The sequence below is a fragment of the Mus pahari genome, chromosome 14 (assembly GCF_900095145.1).
Source record: "Mus pahari chromosome 14, PAHARI_EIJ_v1.1, whole genome shotgun sequence".
NCBI classification, from domain to species: Eukaryota; Metazoa; Chordata; class Mammalia; order Rodentia; family Muridae; genus Mus; species Mus pahari.
Window position 1 is genome coordinate 18,441,103 of NC_034603.1, and position 20,626 is coordinate 18,461,728.

At 49.3% G+C, this 20,626-nt stretch overlaps 2 protein-coding genes across 3 annotated transcripts in view; one reads left to right on the forward strand and one right to left on the reverse strand.

Annotated features, from left to right (window-relative positions):
* Nucleotides 1–9,292, forward strand: part of Mrnip (MRN complex interacting protein) — a 27,568-nt gene extending 18,276 nt beyond the window's left edge. The window contains exons 4-7 of the mRNA XM_021213742.1: nucleotides 3,271–3,346; nucleotides 6,190–6,338; nucleotides 6,912–6,996; nucleotides 8,707–9,292. Of these exons, the coding sequence (XP_021069401.1) occupies nucleotides 3,271–3,346; nucleotides 6,190–6,338; nucleotides 6,912–6,996; nucleotides 8,707–9,192 (796 nt within the window). The 3' untranslated portion in view covers nucleotides 9,193–9,292. The remainder of the gene's footprint in view (nucleotides 1–3,270; nucleotides 3,347–6,189; nucleotides 6,339–6,911; nucleotides 6,997–8,706) is intronic.
* A 54-nt stretch (nucleotides 9,293–9,346) lies between these two features.
* Nucleotides 9,347–19,605, reverse strand: Sqstm1 (sequestosome 1). 2 transcript variants are annotated; one of them, XM_021212346.2, is made up of 8 exons: nucleotides 19,343–19,605; nucleotides 16,805–16,900; nucleotides 16,376–16,605; nucleotides 16,135–16,276; nucleotides 15,000–15,080; nucleotides 12,102–12,322; nucleotides 11,725–11,806; nucleotides 9,347–10,143 (listed from the first exon to the last, which is right to left on the reverse strand). In XM_021212346.2, the coding sequence occupies exons 1-8, from the start codon at nucleotides 19,545–19,547 to the stop codon at nucleotides 9,986–9,988; spliced, it is 1,215 nt and encodes a 404-aa protein (XP_021068005.1). In that variant the 5' UTR covers nucleotides 19,548–19,605; the 3' UTR covers nucleotides 9,347–9,985. The 2 variants fall into 2 exon arrangements, with proteins under 2 accessions (XP_021068005.1, XP_021068004.1); XM_021212345.2 differs by having other exon boundaries at nucleotides 11,611–11,806.
* Between the last annotated feature and the right edge of the window lie 1,021 nt (nucleotides 19,606–20,626).

The following is a 20,626-nucleotide window of genomic DNA, read 5'->3' on the forward strand; positions in this document are numbered from 1 at the left end:
AACTCCGGACCTTTGGAAGAGCAGTCAGGTGCTCTTACCCACTGATCCATCTCACCAACCCAGACTTTTTTGATAAAACATAAAATCTGGGCTTACAAGATTGCTCCGTGAGTAAAGGCGCTTGCCACCAAGCCTGGTGACCTGAGTTCAGTCCCTAGGAGTCACAGGTAGAACAAGAACAGACCCCAGGAGGTGTCCTCTGACCTCCACATGCATGCCCCTTCCCACGAACAAAATAAACAATCCACATGAAAAAAGAAATCATAAAATATTTATTCCTTAGCTATCACCAGAACAGATCAATATTTTAATAGAATTTTATTTATAATTTTTAAAAGCCTAGATTTTATTGCTATATCACTAAGATTTGACCTAGGTAATTTTAACTTGGTTGTACATCTTTTCATTTAATGATATATATTTTTAATTTTATGTGTGTTGCTGTTTGCCTGTGTGTCAGATTCCCTGGAACTGAAAACTGAAAACGAGGGTCCCATAGCAGTGGTGGTGGTCCAGTGAGTGTAGATCCCAGAGGTGTGTTAGAGGGAACAGGGGTGCAAGACAACATGGACCCTGTGAAGGGGCAGCCACACTTCATCCCTAGAGTCCTATGTTCCCTTAGTTGTGGCATTCCACAGAGTACCCCTGCACACTCATGAAAATAAAACTTGGGTTCACTTTGTAGCTACCCATTATTCTGCAGCCAGAGAATATTCAGGCTCCTCACAGGGGGACTCAGCCTAAAACTTGGCCACAGATGAGTCGTGAGAGGACAAGTTGTGGAGAAACAAAAGTCTGACCGGCTATGTGACTGTCAAATTAGGAGGGGAGCAGGGGCCTACACTGCTTCACACCCTGCTTCCTCCACTCAGGAGAGCCGTGGTCGCCAACCCCAGAGAGAGGAAGACAGGGAGGAGAGGGTGTGAGGCAATTCTCAGCAGGATGGGAGCAGGCCCTACCCATATGGAACACAGCACGTGGTGGTCCTCCTTTTCTCGTACTATTTCAGAGTTAGTTTCCAGATGTTTTTATTAGACATATGTCTTTATGGGTCAGGCTTCCAATAATTGGGACCTGACTGATGAAGAACTCCCTACATTAAATCTTGCCTTGGAAATATGAGTCAACGAGCAAGGGTTAAAAAAGTAAAAAAAAAAAAAAAAAAAAAAAAAACAGGCTGGTGAGATGGCTCAGCGGGTAAGAACACTGACTGCTCTTCTGAAGGTCCTGAGTTCAAATCCCAGCAACTACATCATGGCTCACAACCATCCATAGTAAGATATGATGCCCTCTTCTGGTGTGTCTAAAGACAGCTACAGTGCACTTACATAAAATAAATAAAATCTTAAAAAAAAAAAAAAAGGTAAAAAAACAAGTAACTCGATCATAGTGCCACAAGAGATTAAATGCAGCTGAAGAGACTAAGTGGGATAGGGGTCAGAACCTAGTGGTCTTGTATAACAGAGGAGAGGCCCTAAGTTTAGTCCTGAGTACTCTGTGTGTATGTGTGTATGTGTGTGTGTGTGTGTGTGTGTGTGTATGAAATGATAAGAACAGAACATTTAAACCCTAAACATAAATCCATTGTTCTGTCTGCAAACAGGGAAATTCTGTTTGGGAAACAAGACGACCAGACACAGCTAGTTCACCAGTATCGCAGAGCCACGTCAGCATACAAAGTGAACTTGTGTTTCTGTGTGAATTCAGTGGACACTTGGGAGACTGATTTTTAATCCAAGTGCCAGGAGCAGTGACATGGCTCAGTGTTGTGGTAAAGGCACCTGACAAGCTAAGCCTTGGTCCTGGGACCCACGCAGGCGGAGGGAACATGCGGCCCCTGGACGTTGTCTTGTCCTCCCTCATTTCCCTCATGCTGGCGTGTACACGCGCGTGCGCGTGCGCGCGCGCACACACACACACACACACACACACACGTACATAGATAACTGTAAAAAATATCTCAAATAAGAAACAGAATTATAGCCGGGCGGTGGCGCACGCCTTTAATCCCAGCACTCGGGAGGCAGAGGCAGGCAGATTTCTGAGTTTGAGGCCAGCCTGGTCTAAAAAGTGAGTTCTAGGACAGCCAGGGCTACACAGAGAAATCCTGTCTACAAAACAAAACAAAAAAAGAAAGAAAGAAACAGAATTATAGCTTCAGCTCTGGGAATGTAAATGTAGTTTTGTGGTTGAGCACTTGCCTACTGTGCAGGAAAGAGGCTTTCTTCATCCCAACATTGAAAACAAACAAACAAAAAGCAAAAAAACTTTTTTTTCTTTTTAAAACTGATCTTAAAAAAATATTTTTAAAAGACTTATTTATTTATTTATTATATGTAAGTACACTGTCGCTGTCTTCAGACACACCAGAAGAGGGCATCAGACCCCATTACAGATGGTTGTAAGCCACCATGTGGTTGCTGGAATTTGAACTCAGGACCTTCAGAAGAGCAGTCAGTGCTCTTAACCACTGAGCTATCTCTCCAGCCCCCCTGAAATTTACATATGGTGAAAGCCATATATCAAACTACTGTTGCCAGACAAGCTGGGGCCATGGTCAGAATCTAGGTTCTGGGCTACATAGTGAGACCAGATATCAAAAACAACCAACAAACACTCAAACAGAGCAACCAACACTCAGCGAGGTTTATTAAGTATAAATGTTAGATCCCAATTAGTTCATTTTAAAAAATTTAAAAGTAAAGGGTTTTAAACTTCATTTAGGTTTATTTGGTGTGTTGTTGCTTGTGTGTATGTGCACTAGGTGTGCACCTAGTGCCTGCAGAGCTCAGAAGGCATCACCCCCTGGAACGTGAGTCTTATTAGCCATCTGTGGACACTGGGGATTTAACCCAGGTCTCTGCAAAAGCAACGATGCCCTTCCCGACTGAGCCATCTCTCCAGGAAAAGTAGAGTTTTATTACACTTACTTATATGTATGCAACGTTTCTTCTTAAGATTTGCCTAAGAGCCGGTGGTGGTGGCATAAGTCCTTAATCACAGAGCCTGGAAGGCAGAGGCAGATAGAGATCTCTGTGAAGTGGACATGGCTAGACTTTAACCTGAAGTACTTGTCCTTAACTGTTTAACCTGGCAGTCTTGCCCACACCTCCTGAAGTGCTGAGAAATGAGGCCTCCCATGAGGGCAGCAGGAATATCTGTGACACCCCAAGACAGCCCTAGCCTTGCCAGTTCTTGTACCCACTTGTGTCACCTTCTCTATCCTACATCTTCCTGTGGTTTCACAGATATTTGCCATTTCCCCTTAAGGTCTGTGGAGGAAGCTGTAAATGCCAGTGAAGAGGAAAATGCAGGCCCTCAGCAGGCCGAGGATGGGAGTCAGCAGGTAAGCTAGTGCCACTGCCCCACCCTGTCCCCTGGGCTGCTGTTTGAGGGTTCCACTCAAGTATTGCCCAAGATCAAATTACAAGGCATTTAAGGTCTTAGTTGGCTTCATTTGCCTGTTAGAGTCAGGAGGGACCTTCAGTCCATAAAACAACGAGCATTCCAGTGAGCTGACTAGATGCTTGATGGCTAGACAGGACTGAGAGGAAGAAACTGAACAAAAGGTAAACTGACACATCAGGTGGCTTCCTTTGTAAGGGAGACAGAACCACACTTCAGCCTCCTTTTGGGACTAAGCATCATGTCAGAGAGAGCTGCCGCAGTGCCCATAGACACTGGCCTGTTAGGGCATTGGGCCACCGTCTCTCCTGCTTTCCAGGAATTCAGTTCCAAGTTAGTGACAGAGTGCCAAGTTAACCCACGTGATCGATTTTTCACTTGAGTCTGGTGTGTTGGGATCTCGTGCAGAAGGTTAGCCCAAAAATGTAAGTATTAACAGTATTCATGCCGGGCGTCGTGGCGCACGCCTTTAATCCCAGTACTCGGGAGGCAGAGGCAGGTGGATTTCTGAGTTCGAGGCCAGCCTGGTCTACAAAGTGAGTTCCAGGACAGAGCTATACAGAGAAACCCTGTTTCGAAAAACCAAAAACAAACAAACAGTATTCATTAGTCACGTGTTTGCCTTGTATGCCCAAGACTGGGGAATCAATGCCCAATTACAACAAAAGTCATTGGTTCAGCAAATGCTTATTGTTGTATCCAAATGACAGACACTGGAGTGACGCTGCAGGAAACACAAAGGTGAAAGACCCTGTCCTTTTGCAAAGGTGCACCTCATGACCTGCTCTATAACCTGGACTTCCTTATCTGCTTGCAGAGCTCCCTGAACTCCGTGCTTCCACCCTGCTGCACCTACCCTCTTCCCTCCCTTGCTGCAGACTGGGCACTCACTCCTCAAGAGCAGGAATGGCAAGCCATGTTCTCTAGCCCTAGAGCCTGAAAGAAGGCTTACAAAATAGGTGCTCAGCCAGTCAGCCACTGGTGGGTGGGTAGGAACTGGCTTCGTTTTTGATTTGTTGTGAGGCAGGGTTTCTCTGTATAATAGCCCTGACTTTCCTGGAACTCACTTTGAAGACCAGGCTGGCCTCGAACTCTCAAGGATCTGCCTGCCTCTGCCTTCTGTATGCTGGAATCAAAGGTGTGCGCCGCCTCGCCTGGCTAGTGACTAAGTTGACTGACACAGTATTAAACCAGGTTGCTGCTGCACTGTGACTTCCAGTGTGGTGCATGGAAACTCCTGTGACACATCTGCAGCTATGACCCTCCTCTGCTCATGACTTACACCAGCCACTGTCTCTCTGCACTTAGCTTTCATAGTTTATTTTAAACAAAGGAAGCGCTTAGAAGCACACAAAAAGCCCTTCTGACATGTGTATTTATCCATGTGTACACTTCTGTTCAGTCTCCTCCTCCTCCCTCTCCCCTCCCCCTCCCTCTCCCTCTCTCCTTTCTCCTCTTTCTCATCTCTCTTCTCTCCCCTCCCCTCTCCCCTCTCCTCCTCCTCCTCTTCCTGCTCCTCTTTCTCTTTCTCTCTCTCTCTCTCTCTCTCTCTCTCTCTCTCTCTCTCTCTCTCTCTCTCTCTCTCTCTCTCTCTGGGTTTCTCTGCATGGCCCTGGCTTCTCTGAGTTCTGGAACTGAACGTGCAGGCCATCACACCTGGCCCTGTTTGGTCCTTTTTACAGAGATTATTTTATGCCATTCTTACTACAAGTAATACCTGGGGCTGGGGATTGGGATGCAGCCTGGAGTAGACCACTTGCCTGCTGTCTGTGCTGTCACAGGTTTGAGCAACAGTACTGACTCCTCTCTGGAGCTGTTTGGTCTTCAGGAATTTTCATGTTTGAGGATTCTAGAGTGTCAACAGGTGGTTGATGGCGCACGCCTTTAATTCCAGCACTCGGGAGGCAGAGGTCAGCAGATCTCTGAGTTCGAGGCCAGTCTGGTCTACAAAGTGAGTTCCAGGACAGCCAGGGCTACACAGAGAAACCCTGTCTCGAAAAAACAAACAAACAAAAACAAACAAAAATCTGGAGTGTCTTGGTACACCAATTTGCTTCTTAACTATTTGCTATTTGCAGTTCCCTCCTCATTGTACATCATGGGTGAGCATGTGTTGGGGAGTGTTGACACTGTGAAGGTCTGTGACAAGTCTGTGTACAACAGCCTATTAGAGCACTGGTTCTCAACGTGTGGGTCAAGACACCTTTGGGGATGGACAGTTTCACAGGGGTTACATATCACATGTACCGCATATCAGATACTTATAATTCATAAGAGTACCAAAATTGCCAGGCAGTGGTGGTGCATGTTAATCCCAGCACTTAGGAGGCAGAGGCAGATGGGTTTCTGAGTTCGAGACCAGCCTGGTCTACAGAGTGAGTTCCAGGACAGCCAGGGCTACACACACAGAGAAACCCTGTCTTGAAAAAACCAAAAAATGAGATCTGAAGACAGCTACAGCGTATTACCATCTCATAAATAAATAAAATCTTTAAAAAAAAACAAAAAAAAAAAAAAAAAAAAGTATCAAAATTACAGTTATAAAATAGTAATGGTTGGGGTCACCACAACATGAGGCACTAACTGTATTAAAGGGTCGCAGCATTGGAAAGGTTGAGAAGCAATGTTCTAGAGTCTCAGGGCAGGCAGCTGTGTCCACATTTGCTCTACTAGAAGTCTTTCTTAGTGATGAGAGAGACATGGTCCTAAGAACTCTGACCTAAGCGTTATGGATGGCTTAGGATGCTTTAAACTCTGAGATCTGCCTTTTGTCCTGGCATTTAGGCACTATCTAAGCCCCTCGAGTCCCGTTGGTTGAAGTATCTGGACAAGGGCTGTGAGGACCAGGAGCTGGACAGAGGGAGACCAGCTCTTAAGACACAGCTATCAACCGGTGCTGAGCGGCCAAGCAGTCCAGCCCAACCCAGGAAGAGGTACCAAGCGGGTCTCATCCGGCTTTCCCCATACTCACACTACTCCTGAAGGGGGGTGGGTGAACAGCCCCCAGAAGTCACTAAGTGGGACTCTTGTCAGTGGGTGGGCACATAGGCAGCAGCCACCACTGCTAACCATCAGAGTGTGCTGTCTGACAGAGGGGAGCAGAAGGCTAGCTAGGCCATTAGCCTGGATGCCTACAGCTCCATTCCTGAGGAGGGTGAAGTAGGAGCGCCATGAGTTCAAGGCTAGCCATGGAAGTGTGGCCCAAGTAATCAGTGGACCTGGGAGTTTTCTCCAGATCTCCATGTCTTAGTAAGTTTCCAGAGAAACTGCGTTGAGCTCAGGATGTTGTATGATTCTCAACGGGCAGAGGAAATCGAAATTACAACTTCAAGTAAGAATAGTCTAACAACTACAAGCCAAAGAAGAGGCCTGGCTGGACTTTTCTGGAGGTGGTGTAGGAACCTGTAAGAATGAAAAGATCCCTCCCAGTCAGACGAGACAATCATCTCAGTTGCTTTCTGTGAGATCATTGGATGAGAGCGTCCTGTGCTTCTTTCCTTTTCCAGGAAGTGGAGTCAGCGCCCCAGGCAGCCTGCACACAGCCCACTTGGCCAGAGTGTGGACAGTGTGGAGGACAACTTTGAACACCAGGTCAGTGACCGTGCAGCCAACGTAGGATTGCATGCATATTTGCATACACGTAAACACACATGTGCAGTGTTAGGGCTTTAAGCCAGGGCCTTGTGTGTGATAGACATGAACATCGCGACTAAGCTATGCTCCCAGCCCCATGGAATTTGTTTGGTTTTTGTTCTTGAAGACATGGCCTTGCCTCATTGCCTAGGCTGGCCTCAAACTTTTGGGCCTGGGTTATATCTTCTCTGTGCCTCATGAGCACTAAGACTGCAGACATGAAACTTTAGATATATTTCTTCACAGTTGATAAACATGAGATTCATGTCTTTTCTCCTTAAAGCTATGTCCTAAGGCTAAGCATGGTGGCACATACCTTTAATCTCTGCACTTAGGAGACATAGATGGGTTCCTGTGCCTTCAAAGCCAGTCTAGAATACCTAGCAAGTTCCAGAGTACATAGTAGACAGTTTCCTCCCACCCCACAAAAAGACCAATTCGTGAGCCAGGTGGAATACACCCACAATCCCAGTCCTCACGAGACTGAGGCAGGAAGAGCTCAATCCAAGGCCACTCCGACATACAGCAAGACATCATCATGGTTGCCATCCCAAACCATTATATCACAGCCAAGAGGATATCTTGAGACCTTGGAGTCAACCAAGGCTGGCGAGTAGGATTTGAGGCAAGACTGATCTGCAGAGTGGAGGAACTTTGTTGGCCTGATCACAATAGGAGTTGCCTGGGCTCCCATCTGTGGAAATGCACTGCTCACTTTAGAGTGTGCTGATGCTCACACCTAGCGGGCCCACTGTATACTCAATTCAACACAGCGATGGAAGCTCTAGGAAAGAGTTCTTCCTCTAAAAGGTGAAAGGCCTGCCAGCTCAGCCTCAGACTGCATGCTGAGCAGAGCACAGTGCCCAGAGACAGAGTTAAATTATGATGTTTCATGAACTACCAAGTGATCAGGGTAGGTATAGTCCCATTGTATTGATTCAGAATCCTGGTTGTAAGTTACAGAGACTTTGCCATGGGCCACATCCTAGACCAAACACTATTAACTGAGTCAGTGTCCAGTCTCACCAGGCTGCTGTTTTAGAGGAACTAAGACTTTGGAAGCGTCTGAGTTCACAGCAAGTTCAGCGGCAAAGCCAGCGTCAGCGGCCAGGGTCAGTTTTTTCAGCATTATCTGGGCACTCGTGATACAAAGATCCAGTGTAACTGTCACGTTCCTTTGGAAGAAGTGAAACCCTGTGTCCTCTGCAACTTTGGTTTCTGAGCTGGGAAAGCCAGGCCTAGCACCATGTCACACCCCAGAGACCTCAGTGGAGCCACCTGGGCTCCTGCACACAGCCTAGCTTTGAGATGTCCTGGCCCAGCTGGAGTGTGCAGGCATGACAGACTTCAGCTTAATAGGTGGTCAGCGTCTAGGCCCCTTCCTGCTCACATCTCCTCATGGGGACTGCTGACCTGACCCAAAGCTTCCCAAGAGATGGCTCACTCAATGACAGGATGTCTTCTCTATATGAGAAATGTGGTCATGGGATTTATCAGGTCAGGGTAAGGCGGGGGGGGNGGGGGGGGGGGAGGGGGGCATTGTAAGATTCATTTGTTAAGCCTCACAATGACAGCATGTTCCTGGTCTGCAGGGATTAGCAGAAAGCAAGAGGGTCAGGGCTGAGCATCCTGCCAAGCTGAATGAGTGCCTTCTTTGCTTACTTTCAGGACTCCACTGGCCTGTTTGAAACAGAGCAGCAAGGCACCGGCCCTGCCCTCAGTACTTCGACCCACATCAGGGAGCTCGGTTTTCCTAGGTGGAAACTACCAAGTCCTGTCATGCAGGTTAATGCCCCATCTTCTAAATGGGCACGGTTTCTCCTGTCACCTGGGAACAGTCCTCAAATGCATGAGAAACCATCAAGTCCTCTGCAGGAGGGCACCATGCTAGCTGACCTAGCACAAGGGACTATTGAAAACAAGACTCCAGCGGAAGGTCACTTCAGCAGGGCTCCTGCCATCAGGCCTCCTCAAGCCATTCACACTCCCACCCCACAGCTGGACAGACCTGACAGGAAGACCCCAGAGCAGCCAAGGGCCATAGGGACTCCTCGAGCAGATGGTAGGCCTTTGGCTCAAGGGATCCAGAAAGCTCCACCCTTGCAGCTGCACAGCCTCTTTACAACTGGAGAGGACTTTGATGACGACCTGTAGCCTTCACTATGTTATGTGACCCCTCAATGCCAGTCCTCCTTGTTACAGACTGGGGTGCTCTGGAACAAATAACCCAACAATAAACATGCCTGTCAACAGATTCCTCTTGCTGCTACACTAGTAAGGATCACAGGGCTGGTTAAAGTGCAGATGCCATTTTATTACAGGTTACTTAAAAACCAAGTCAGAGGAAGCTACATGGGGGGGGGGGGGTCTTGTACTTTAAGCATTAACATTAGACACAAACACTAAAGTGTGGCCATTAGAAACGGAGACAGTATATGATAAGATCCTTCATTCGGCTTCACATGAATTCTCCACACCCTAGGAGCTGTAGGGCCCTGCCTGCCACTTTTCACTCACTATGGACAGTCCCCTCTTACACTAATGGCTTTATTTGTTGGAAATAACTAGCAGTTGTACTAATCACTTTTAATAAAGGAAACACAGAAGGTTATCAGGCAGGAATTCTGGACTGATGGTGCAATGCTGGCGGCAAGAACAAGTGGGAGTGCAGTGTGTTCCGCAGTTCCCTGGCAAAGGCCAGGCTTAGGGAAAGCAGAGGAAGCTCAGCTCAGCCACGGGTACCTGGTTCTGTTCTCAGGCGTCAGCATGTGCACACTCAAAACTCTTCTCATGCACTTTCCTATTGCCTGAAAAGGCTTCACACATTCCCACCTGAAGATTCTACAAGAATGCCAAGACACTGGGCCTATCTATAGAAGCCCTGCTGCTCTACGTGATGCAACTACAAGACAAAGGGGGTGGGTTGTGGGGCTTGGCCACAGCACTATCACAATGGTGGAGGGTGCTTAGAATACTGGATCGTGTCCAGAGCAGCCCCGATGTCATAATTCTTGGTCTGTAGGAGCCTGGTGAGCCAGCCGCCTTCATCCGAGAAACCCATGGACAGCATCTGGGAGAGTGACTCAATCAGCCGGGGATCAGCCTCTGCCAAAACAAGACAGAAAAGTTACGCATCCTGCAGCACTCAGAACAGAGCAGCTCCTGCCTGCCTGAAGACCCCTCTGCTTAGGCCTTATAGGGACCCTCAAAGGCTAGCTAAAGGGTCAGATAGCTTGCTTTGCAGACTCTCCAGTCCTGGTCACAACTGTTCAGTTCTGCCACTAAAGCACAAAACAGCCAGAAGATACATAGACAAGTGCATCCATTTTCCTATAGGGTGTCATTGACAGATGTGACGGCCCAAGCCTGTAGTCCCAACACTCAAGAGCTGGAAGCAGGAGCACCCTGGGCAGCAGTGAGACGCCGTTTCAAAAGCAACCGAAGGAAACCCTATATAGATAAAAAAATCTAACTGCCTCACCCTATTATTACTTGGCATATGTATCGTGTGTACTTGTGTTCCCACGTGAGTGAACATGTATGTGTAAAGGTGTGGAGGCCCAGAGCTGAAGTAAGGCTTTTCCTCTATTGCTCTCCACTTGATTGAGTTAGGGTCTCTGTGAACCAACAGCTTACCAACCCCACTGAGCCACTTGTACAAGTCTGTCTGCCTGCCTCCTAAGGCCTGGGACTATAGACAGCTGCCATAACTTCTCAGCTTTTTGGCTTTCTGGGAACTCAAAATTCTGGGCCTCATTTGCAATGTAAGTACCTTATCTAATGAGCCAGGTCTACAGCTCCCATAACCTGCCTTTTGTTTCTTGTTTTGTTTTTTAAATCCAGGCTGTGACTTCATCCCAGAGCCTTGCACATTTGAGCTAAACAGTCTGTCACTAAAGTACAAAGGTCTATGTAGCCAGAGTGGCCTTGAACTCATGACAGAGCACCTCCCCTAGACTCTCACCAATGCAAGTTTGCTGCCCCTTTTCTCTTTGCAGAGAATATACTCCTCAAAGCCCAAACACCAGATCTGGCCCAGACATAAGTCATCCACCTGAGCCCTGTTGCTCCGGGGTAGCTGGGCTGCCTCCTCTGCAGGGTACACACTTGGGACTGTCCATCCCTGTCCAGCACTTTACACACACTTCTGCCAGGCTTCTGCTGCGGCCTTGGCTGTGGCGCCTGCCAGTAAGGTTTACAACCCCCTGAGGAAATGGTGTGCAGAGTCTGAATCCACCTCATGGTGCACGGCCACCCAAAGCCAGTTGCCTTCCCTGTCCCATTTGCCTTCTCAGAACCCCTGGGTACTGAGATCTAGGAATTCCTAAATATGAGATGAGGTTACTGTTGCTTGATGCAGACAGAAGTGTGAACCATGCTCTAGTTTTCTCTAATGTTAGCTGACAGTGACAGCTGTCACTGCAGGCAAGCCACCTGGAGTACACAAAGTAGTAAGGTACTACCTTAAAAAAAAAACCCAAGCCAGGCAACTCTTTTTGTGTTGCCAAGACCAGACAGGACAGGATCCTCTGAAAGCAAAGAAGGAAAATGAAACTTCTGGTGACCACATGCCTGGTGGGAGATGTGGGTATAGGGCAGCTTCCTTCAGCCCTGTGGGTCCTTCCTGTGAGGGGTCTAGAGAGCTTGGCCCTTCCGATTCTGGCATCTGTAGAGACTGGAGTTCACCTGTGGATGGGTCCACTTCTTTCGAAGACAAATGTGTCCAGTCATCGTCTCCTCCTGAGCAGTTTTCCGACTCCATCTGTTCCTGGAATACAACCTGCTGTGAGCATCAGGGCCTAGGCAACCAACAAGTCTAACCCCACTATCTGCTCCCAGCAAAGTGTGATGAATTCCAGGCACTAGAGAGCTGCCTGCAAAATACAAGTCTTTTTCTTCTTGTTTTTCATGATGCCAGGGACTGAACCTGGGACCTCATGTACATGAGCTGTATGATGAGTTATAGCTCTAGATCTAAGTAAAATTTTTCTCTACAGAGTTCTACCAGGAGGCTCAGGGGGACTGAAGGCCAGGATTCCTCAGGCTGAGGCTAGCAGACCTACCTCTGGCTGTCCCACCGACTCCAAGGCTATCTTTTTCATTTGCTCTGTCAGAGACTGAGCAGGGCCCTCCCCAGCCCCGTCAGGTTTGCTGACTTCCGAAGAGCAGCTGCTTGGCTGAGTGTTACTCTTGTCTCCTGTGCCTGTGCTGGAACTTTCCGGGGTGGTGGGTGTCAGGCGGCTTCTCTTCCCTCCATGTTCCACATCAATGTCAACCTCAATGCCTAGAGAGGAGGGAGAATCGAACTGTCAAGTCCAGAGGCCTTCCCTGCATCTGTCTTGGTGATGTGGGCACTGTGGGCTGAGGAAGTGCTTTCAGACTCAGTCGCCGACAGAGCATACAGATTAGGGCACGGGCAGTCAGCATAAGGATGCAGTGGCGGGCCTCAACCCCAGAACAGCATAGCTATAGGTGACCAGACAACTATGTGACAACCCTCACAGGCCAGAAACAAACAGCTGAGCTCTTTCTCCCAATCCCAGCCCTGGTAACACACCCATCACCACGAAGTCCCCCCACACCCCCCAGGAGAAACCTTGTTTCTCCCAACCCAATAGGAAAGCAGGCTGCAGAGACCAGGCCAGTACTATACATGGGCAGAATGCCTAGCCATAACTGCTGGAGGCCATGACACACAAGGCCTCATAATGTGACAACTATACGTTTGAACTCCAAGGTTCAGCTGAGTGACCCTGAGGCTGCAGAGCACCCAACCAGTGTAGCACCCTGCCCGTGTCTGTGGTGGGGGCCTAGGAACCCAGCAGGTTCACTTGTGAAAGGACAGCACCCCACAGCTTCAACCATTCCTTTCCAACCACACATCAACCCACCCTGAGTCCCACTGTGGACCTTTCAACCCCCACAGCTCTGGGCCCCTGGTTCAAGTTCACATTGTTTACTTCCTATCTTGTCAATATTTACCTCCCTTTCCCTGTCCTTTTAAGAGACCACCTTTGACTGAAAAAACCCAATCAAACAAAAACCAGTATTTACGCTCCTAACACTGTAAATGTTGCTTGTACTGAGCTTGCATGTCTCTACTGTCAAGGGTGCAGCTCCCCTTCTGTACTATAACTTCCTGATTCTTTCCAGTCTGTTGTTTTCTGTGGTTCATGGCTATCAGGCACCCATCTGGTCTGGCTTTTCCTTGGAGAGCACACTCAGTAGCCAGGCCCTCCCCAAAGCAATGGGATTTGGCCCCCAGATGACCTTTTGAGATAGTCATTTATGGCTTCTGATCCTAAAGACACTAGCAAGACACTCTGTTGGCATGACCAGGTCCACTGTCAGCTTCACATATAGAGAGCATCCAGAGGCAGGCACCAAGAAAACCCAGCTGCCAGGAGCTGGTGTTCTGTTAGGCATTTGGCCTCCCCTCAGCAAGAATTCTTCAGCTGTTGTCAGGCCAGTGAAGCTGAAATGCTGGGCCACCTATTCCTTTGCTCATTTCTGATGCCCACTTCCGGTTGGTGTCTTAGCTTATGTAGCAAAAGGGTCAGGTGCTTCAAGTACCCGACATGAAAGCCATCAGCTGACTGTGTGGGGCCCTGGCTCTCTCAAGAGCTTCGTCCTCCAGTGCTGAAGCCACGTGGTCTGACTCAACTGCCTTGTCTGTGCTTGGTTTTGGTGCTGGGAATTGAAGGCACAGAACTCTCTACGACAGAGCTACAGCACAGCTCATCCTCAGCTGTTCAACTTAACGACAAGGCCAGGATGTCCCTATTGCCTCAGAGCTGCCCCTGGGGCAGCATGAGCAGGGATGGCCTCGCTTGCATCGAGCGGTGGTCACACCTGGTACAAGATGAAGCAGAGATTGGTGGGGCTTGGACACCCTTCATCAGCATTCCTTTGGATACTGACTGACACAGCCTTTGCACAGGCTCCTGTGCCACCTACTAACACTGCAAACAGGGTAACCAGATGTGGGCAAGCACCTTCTAACCCACACCGGTGTGTCCAACAGCCGGTGCCTAGGATCGCAGTATAGAGGTGACACTGGCCCCACCTCAGCAGACCCCCCCCTCCTTTGCATGGAGCCTGGTGGGACCCAAAGCACTTGCCTCTACTCTAGCACCTTCTCCCTGTCTCAGAAAGGCTTGGGGTTCTCAAATGAGGAAGAAAACAAATCCCAGCACTTGGTAGACCAAGGAAGAATTACACAAGTTCAAGGTCAGCCTGGGTTACAGTGAAGCCTTGTCTAAAGAAAAGAAGAACAAATCAACTGCCTGCTTTCAAGTCTAAACAAATACAACGCACTTGGCTCAGAAAAAGCAGGCTGCTGTTACCCCAAAGCTGTGATCAGCTGGCCCATCTGCCAATCTATCTCCTGCTACTAGTTCTCTCTGCTTTGTGAAGAAAGCTCAAAAGTCCGCCAGGAGCTCAACCTCCAGGCGTCCATTCCAGTCCACAGCAAAGGCTAATTTTACGCAACAAACCCCTGCTGGAGTCAAGCACACATATCTGCCCTGGCCTCTGCACCGTGCCAGGGAAGGCTGCCAAAGACTATTTGCACTTTGAGTCACTGTGGTGGTTTGAATAAAATTGGTCCCATAGGCCCATAGGGAGTAGTACTATCAGGAGGTGTGGCTTTGTTGGAGGAGGCGTGTCACTAGGGTGGGCTTTGAGGGCTCAGACTCTCAAGCCAGTTCATACCCTGCTGTCTGCCCATCCAGATGTGGAACTCTCAGCTCCCTCTCTCCAGCACCACCTCTGCCTTGTGCTGCCATGCTTTCTGTCATAACAAGAACAGATTAAACCTCTGAAACTGTAAGCCAGCCCCAGTGAAATGTTGTCTTTGTAGGAGTTGCTGAGGTCATGGTGTCTCTTCACAGCAATAGAAACCCAAACAGACAGTCACCAAGCCACTAGTGTCTCACAGAATGGCAAGGAAGCTCACTCACCTAGAGGGCTGAGGGCAGCTGCCACACTCTCCCCCACGTTCTTCAGGAAATTGACATTGGGATCTTCTGATGGAGCAGACGCTGTTGAGTTTTACAAGAAGACAAGATGACCTCTAAGTCTGTGACTGCCACCTACCACAGTCCCAGCACATGGCTCCAAGGTTCCTACCACCAAGGTAATCCCTGGCTTGGGACTGCCTGACCACACTTGGTTTCCTCTCTTCCCTCCGCTCTGCAAACTTGGTCCCCTAGTGGGTCACATGTTGGGCCTCTCTGGCTCAGTACAGCCCATATAGAAATACTGACCCTGTCCTAGATGTGTTTACTCAAAATCCACAGAGCCCAGCTGACTGTACTGGCACATGTCTATAATCCAAGCCTCAAGAGGCTGAGGCAGGAGAATCTCAAGTTTAAGGCCATCCTGGGCTACACAGTGAGTTCTAGGCTCCCCAGGGCCACAGAGAGACTCAAGAGGGAAAAATAAATAAAAAATCAAAAGGCAGAAACCCCAAATCTAGAATGTGGGCCCACCCACTTGTGAGTTCTTTGCTTTCAGGTTTTTGAGACAGGATCTTATGTCACAGTTGGCCCTGACATCCTGGTCCTCCGGCCTCTATATGCTGAGGCCTGAGATTACAGTGTTCCTGCTGCCAGCCTGGCTTTGGGACCATGGGGTTTTTGTTTAAAGATTTGAGCAACTATGGCCCTGATATTCCCAAGTTAACCCAAAACAAAAGAAAATACGTTCTAGAAACCCAGCTACCTACCCAGGCCTCACCAGAGCAGCCTGGCAGGGAAGGGTGGGCCATTTAGGGAAATTAGTGGACTCAGGCATTCAGCCACCTGTTTACCCACTTGTAAAACAGAAATGCTTTGTCTCTTCGGGGTTAAGAGGGTTTGATACCATGGATAAGGACAGATTGTAGCACAACAAAGGAACCCTTATGTGTTATGTGCAAGGCCCTAGGTTCAACCTCCATACCCTCAAAAGACAAAAAAAGTAAAGGGATGTGTAATGTACAACTTATTGTGGGTACTTCTGGACTTTAGGCTATGGGGATGGCTTGGCCAAGGGCCTACCTGAAGTAGCTGGCTACTTAAGACACCCAAAAGCTCGTTCAAATACCAGCCTCACCTGACTCAGTTGTGGGGCAAGGGCGGCCATCCCCTGCTCGAGGAGGACGTGGGCTCCAATTCCCCGGAGGGCCCATCTCCCAGCCAGGCCAGCCAAAGTGTCCATGTTTCAGCTTCCGAAGCCAGCGGCTATGAGAGAAGCTCTGGGTAGGAGAAAGCAAGACAGGACAGTGAGGGGTCAGGGTTTCCAGCTCCCACCACCCTGTATGCCCCCCCCCCCCGACGGCAGAGAACCAGCTCACATCAGAGAGGTGGCCAAAGGGGTTGGGAAAGATGAGCTTGCTGTGCTCTCTGTGCAGGCCCTTCCCCTCGCAGACGCTGCACAGGTCGTAGTCTGGGCACACACTGCACTTATAGCGAGTTCCCACCACAGGCCCGTTGCAACCATCACAAATCACATTGGGGTGCACCATGTTTCGGGGTGCCTCCTGAGCACATGGTGGGCGATGTTCCCGCCGGCACTCCTTCTTCTCTGCAGGGAGAGTCAAAGAGTCCATCCAGAACTTAGTTGCTAAGGACAACCGCTTAGGAGGCCAGGACCTCTGTACTCTGACAACTCCCAGGCCTGCTATACCCACCCCAAGGCATCAGAGCTCATCCTGTCCTAGGCAACTCAGACTCCTGACCCTTAGAGAAAAGCCCCACAGGAAGCGCCTGGATTCAGTCTTTACCTTTAATGTAGATGCGGAAGATGTCATCTTTCACATAGGACATAGCCATTGTCAGCTCCTCATCACTGGAAAAGGCAACCAAGTCCCCATCCTCATCTAAATTGTTCAAGAAATAATGTATCAGAGCCAGGGACTCAGCTCAATGGTGGAGCATGCAGAAGGCTTAGATTCCATTCCCAGAACTAGAAGCCAAAAGGCAGCAGAGCACCCAGCATCTGCTGCAGTGTACAGAGCCTAGTGGTAAAGGGACATCACAAAGGCTCTACACTCAACCTGGGTGCTGGGACAAGCAGCAAGATGGCCGTTCATTCTGATACGGGATGAATACGTGCCCCAACCTAGGTCCTAGATGTTACAGGCAGAAGGCAGAACATATGTCATGTGTATATGTGTATAAGGGTCTAGCTTCCTGCCACTAACCACTGGGCCACCTGTGCCCTCGGGCTATGCCTAACCAGGTCTGGGTCCATCACCTGGGACATCCCACCCTAGTCCTGATGGCCCAGGCCTTCAAAGGCCTCAGGCTTCAGAAGTAAAGGAGATAAGCCCCCTCCCTTCGACTAGACGGCTAGAAACCACTGTGCATTCAGACACCATCTAAGCTGTTCTGAGGTTGTTGTTTGTTCTGTTTTTTGTCAATTCTATGTTTTCTGCTTTTAGGGGCAGGATCTTAGTATGTAGCCCTACCTGGTCTGACACTACTGTTGTAGGCTGTCAGCCTACAACTTGTGGATGAGCATCCTTAGTGCTGGGATTACAAACATGCAGCCAGGCTTCCAGGTGTTTTTTTTTTTTAAATATTTACTTTTACATATGTACACACACACACAATTTATGTGTATGCGTGTGCCACAAAGGCCAGAAGAGGGTCCCCAGGAGCTGCAGCTGTGATGAGTGCTAGGGACAGAACTTGGGTCCTCTAGAAGAACAGCCAAGGCTTTAACCATTGAGCCATTTCTCAAATCCACCTGGCTTCATTTTGTTAGCACACAGGCACTGGGAACACAGCCATAGCTTCCGTGTCAGTACAAACAGTCTATATAAAACCTGATACAGTACAAAAACCTCATACAGGCCAAAGCACACATCTGCAGGCTAGACTGAGCCTCTGGGCAACCATTTAGCAACAGCTACCATAAGGGAGGTGAGAGAGAGGGCCTCAAAGAGATCAACAGCCCAGTGTCCATCAACTACAGACCAGATAAATTAAACATGACATATCCAAATAAGACTATTCATACACAAAAAGAAATGAAGTACTGCCAGGCATACAGCACATAGAGTCCTTGCCTAGCATATGCAAAGCCCTAGGTTCAATTCCCAGTACTGGAGGGGGGGAAAATGTACTGGTGAGAGCGACAATACAAATGGGCCTTGGACATATTAATAAATGAATGAACAAAACTTCACTGTGCCAGCCTGGTCTACAGACCAGCCAAGCCTACCTAGAGAAACCCTGCCTTGAAAAAACAACCAAAAAAAAAAAAAAAAAAGCCATTTTAATGTGTTCTAATTCCTAATAGTAAAATGAATATAAAGTAGACCAGTCATTGCCTGGAACTAGAAAGGATACAAGATGATAAACAGGGACAAAAATATATAATACAATAATAACTATTATATAATTTTTACGTAATATATAAAATTTATAAAACAATGAGATTCTAAACTGAATGTGATAATAGTTACACAACTCTTTTTTTTTTTTTTTTTTAAATGCAAGGAGCTGGGGAGGTAGCTCAGTTGCTCGAGGGCCTAGCATGCATGAGGCCCTGAACTGGATGCCTAGCACAAAGATGACTCAGAAGGACAATTTGGAAATACAGGCCATCCCGACCATACGGTAAGACCTGTCTCTGCTAATACGAAAGAATAATCGGTATACACTTTTACTGGGTGAGTTGCACAGGACCTAGGTTATAACGCAGTTACACTGAAAATTTTCTGTCCAGGAGTAAATCCCTGTGATTCCCCACTGGAAAACTGAGACAAGAGGATTGAAGTGAATGAGGCCGGCCTAAACCACTCGTGAATTCAAGGCCAATCAGGCTACGTGGCTTTATCTCAGAAAAGAGAGACTGGCCAACCAACCTGGTCTACCCACAGTCCTCCATAAAGAGATCTCAAAACCGTTCCCTCCCATAGGGAGGGTCTTGGCCACTCGTCTCTTGTCAACAACCTCTAGCTCCACCCCATGCAGCCACCAGCCACTCCAACGCAAGAGACTGAGCTAGTTCCGGGGTCCCCTACCTCCCTTCCCACGGGCTGCCCCACCCCGCCCCCGCTGCTTATTTATCCGCGTCACTCCTCTCCACCCCTCCTCCACGTCTGCCTGGTCCCAGGTCTTCCGGGGCTTTAACTGAACCCACCACCGGGCGTTACCGGGAGCAAGCGGACCGCTGGATGTTAGCTGTAACCTGAGCGGCCGCCTAACCACCCTGTCCCCGCGGGGAGCCAGAGGACGCGCCGCCGCGTCCTCGCCCCCAGACCTGCTACTCCCTGGCGGGGGAGGTTGGCTTCCCCGCCCCGGGCCCTCACCGCGGTAGTGCGCCTGGAAGCCGCCAGGCCGCAGCGTGGGGAACAGCACAGCCACTCGGCTCAGCAGCCTCTCGCAGGGCCCCGGGCCTGCCGCGGCCTGGGCTTCCGCCTCCGGCTCCGGGCTGAAGCAGAAGCTGAAGCGGCGGATCTCGCGGGTCGCCTCCTCCTTGCCCAGAAGATAGGCCTTCACCGTGAACGACGCCATAACCGCGGTCTAGGTACGGACGAAACAGCTGGGCAGCGGCGGCGCCGAGAGCCCTGCTTTTATAGAAAACGGGGAGCCCCGCCTCGTAGGGGGCGGAGTCTCTCTGAGCCCCGCCCCTCCCCGCAGGCTGGGGCGGCCGCTCGAGCCCCCTTGGTGGGACCCTTGAAAGGTACGGGGGCGAGACGCCCCCACTGCCTACTCTTTTTCTTTCCCACCGAATACATGGGTGACCCCAAGAGACCAGCCTCAGCCTCAAGTCGTTGGGAAAAGGACCGGTAAGTATCCGAGCCTAGGTGCCTCCCAGGCTTGGGCCTGCCTGTGACTCAGCAGTGTCGTCCCCAAGCCAGGGGGGGGATGTACGGCCCAGAAGCTAGGAGGACACAGATGTCTACTGTCAGGTAGCCACTCTTTTAGCCAAACAAGCTGTCTCACAGGATGCCATCCCAACCCTCCCAAACCTAGTGTCCCCGGTAGTAGCCCCCAGCCCCTCACTGAATAAAGGGACATCACCCTCTATCTTAGGCCTCACCCAATTTAACAAAGATCGGGTTGAGAGGTGTTGGACAAGCACTGGTGACTTCTCACAAACCCACCCTGTAGGAGGGGTAGCCAGGGCTCCAGAGGCAGCAGTAGTCACAACCTGTTCATTGCAACCAGAGATTCCTCACTGCAGCCCAGACATACACACACACTCATATTCATTCTCATTCTCTCTCTCTCTCTCTCTCTCTCTCTCTCTCTCTCTCTCTCTCTCTCTCTCTCTCTCGGAAGGGGCATGTATCTCAGGCCTCAGCGGCTTCAAAGCACAAAGGATTCAGATCACTGCCCTCCAACTAGGAACGAGAAGACAAGCTATAGCCGGTCCAGTGCCAGTGCCACAGGTTGGCTATTGCAGCTGTTTGAGATGCTAAGGCAGGAAAAGGAAAACACCAAGGTCAAGGTATTCTGCCTGAGCAACTTGGTGAAACTGTTTCAAAATAGAAAGAGATCCTAGTACTTGGGAGGCCAGAGGTTCCAGAGTTCAAAGCCAGCCTTGGCTACGTGAGACTGCTCAAAAAGAAAAAAAAAAAAAAAAAAAG

What these genes read in the sequence shown, in the direction of transcription:
- Sqstm1 (XM_021212345.2), bottom strand. Translation starts at nt 19,547, where the DNA reads ATGGCGTCGTTCACGGTGAAGGCCTATCTTCTGGGCAAGGAGGAGGCG. An exon ending in CCTTTGGCCACCTCTCTGAT is followed by an intron (nt 16,277 to 16,375) that starts GTGAGCTGGTTC and finishes TCTCCTACCCAG; the next exon opens with AGCTTCTCTCATAGCCGCTG. An exon ending in ATACCCACATCTCCCACCAG is followed by an intron (nt 10,144 to 11,610) that starts GCATGTGGTCAC and finishes TTGTTTTGGCAG; the next exon opens with AGGCTGATCCCCGGCTGATT.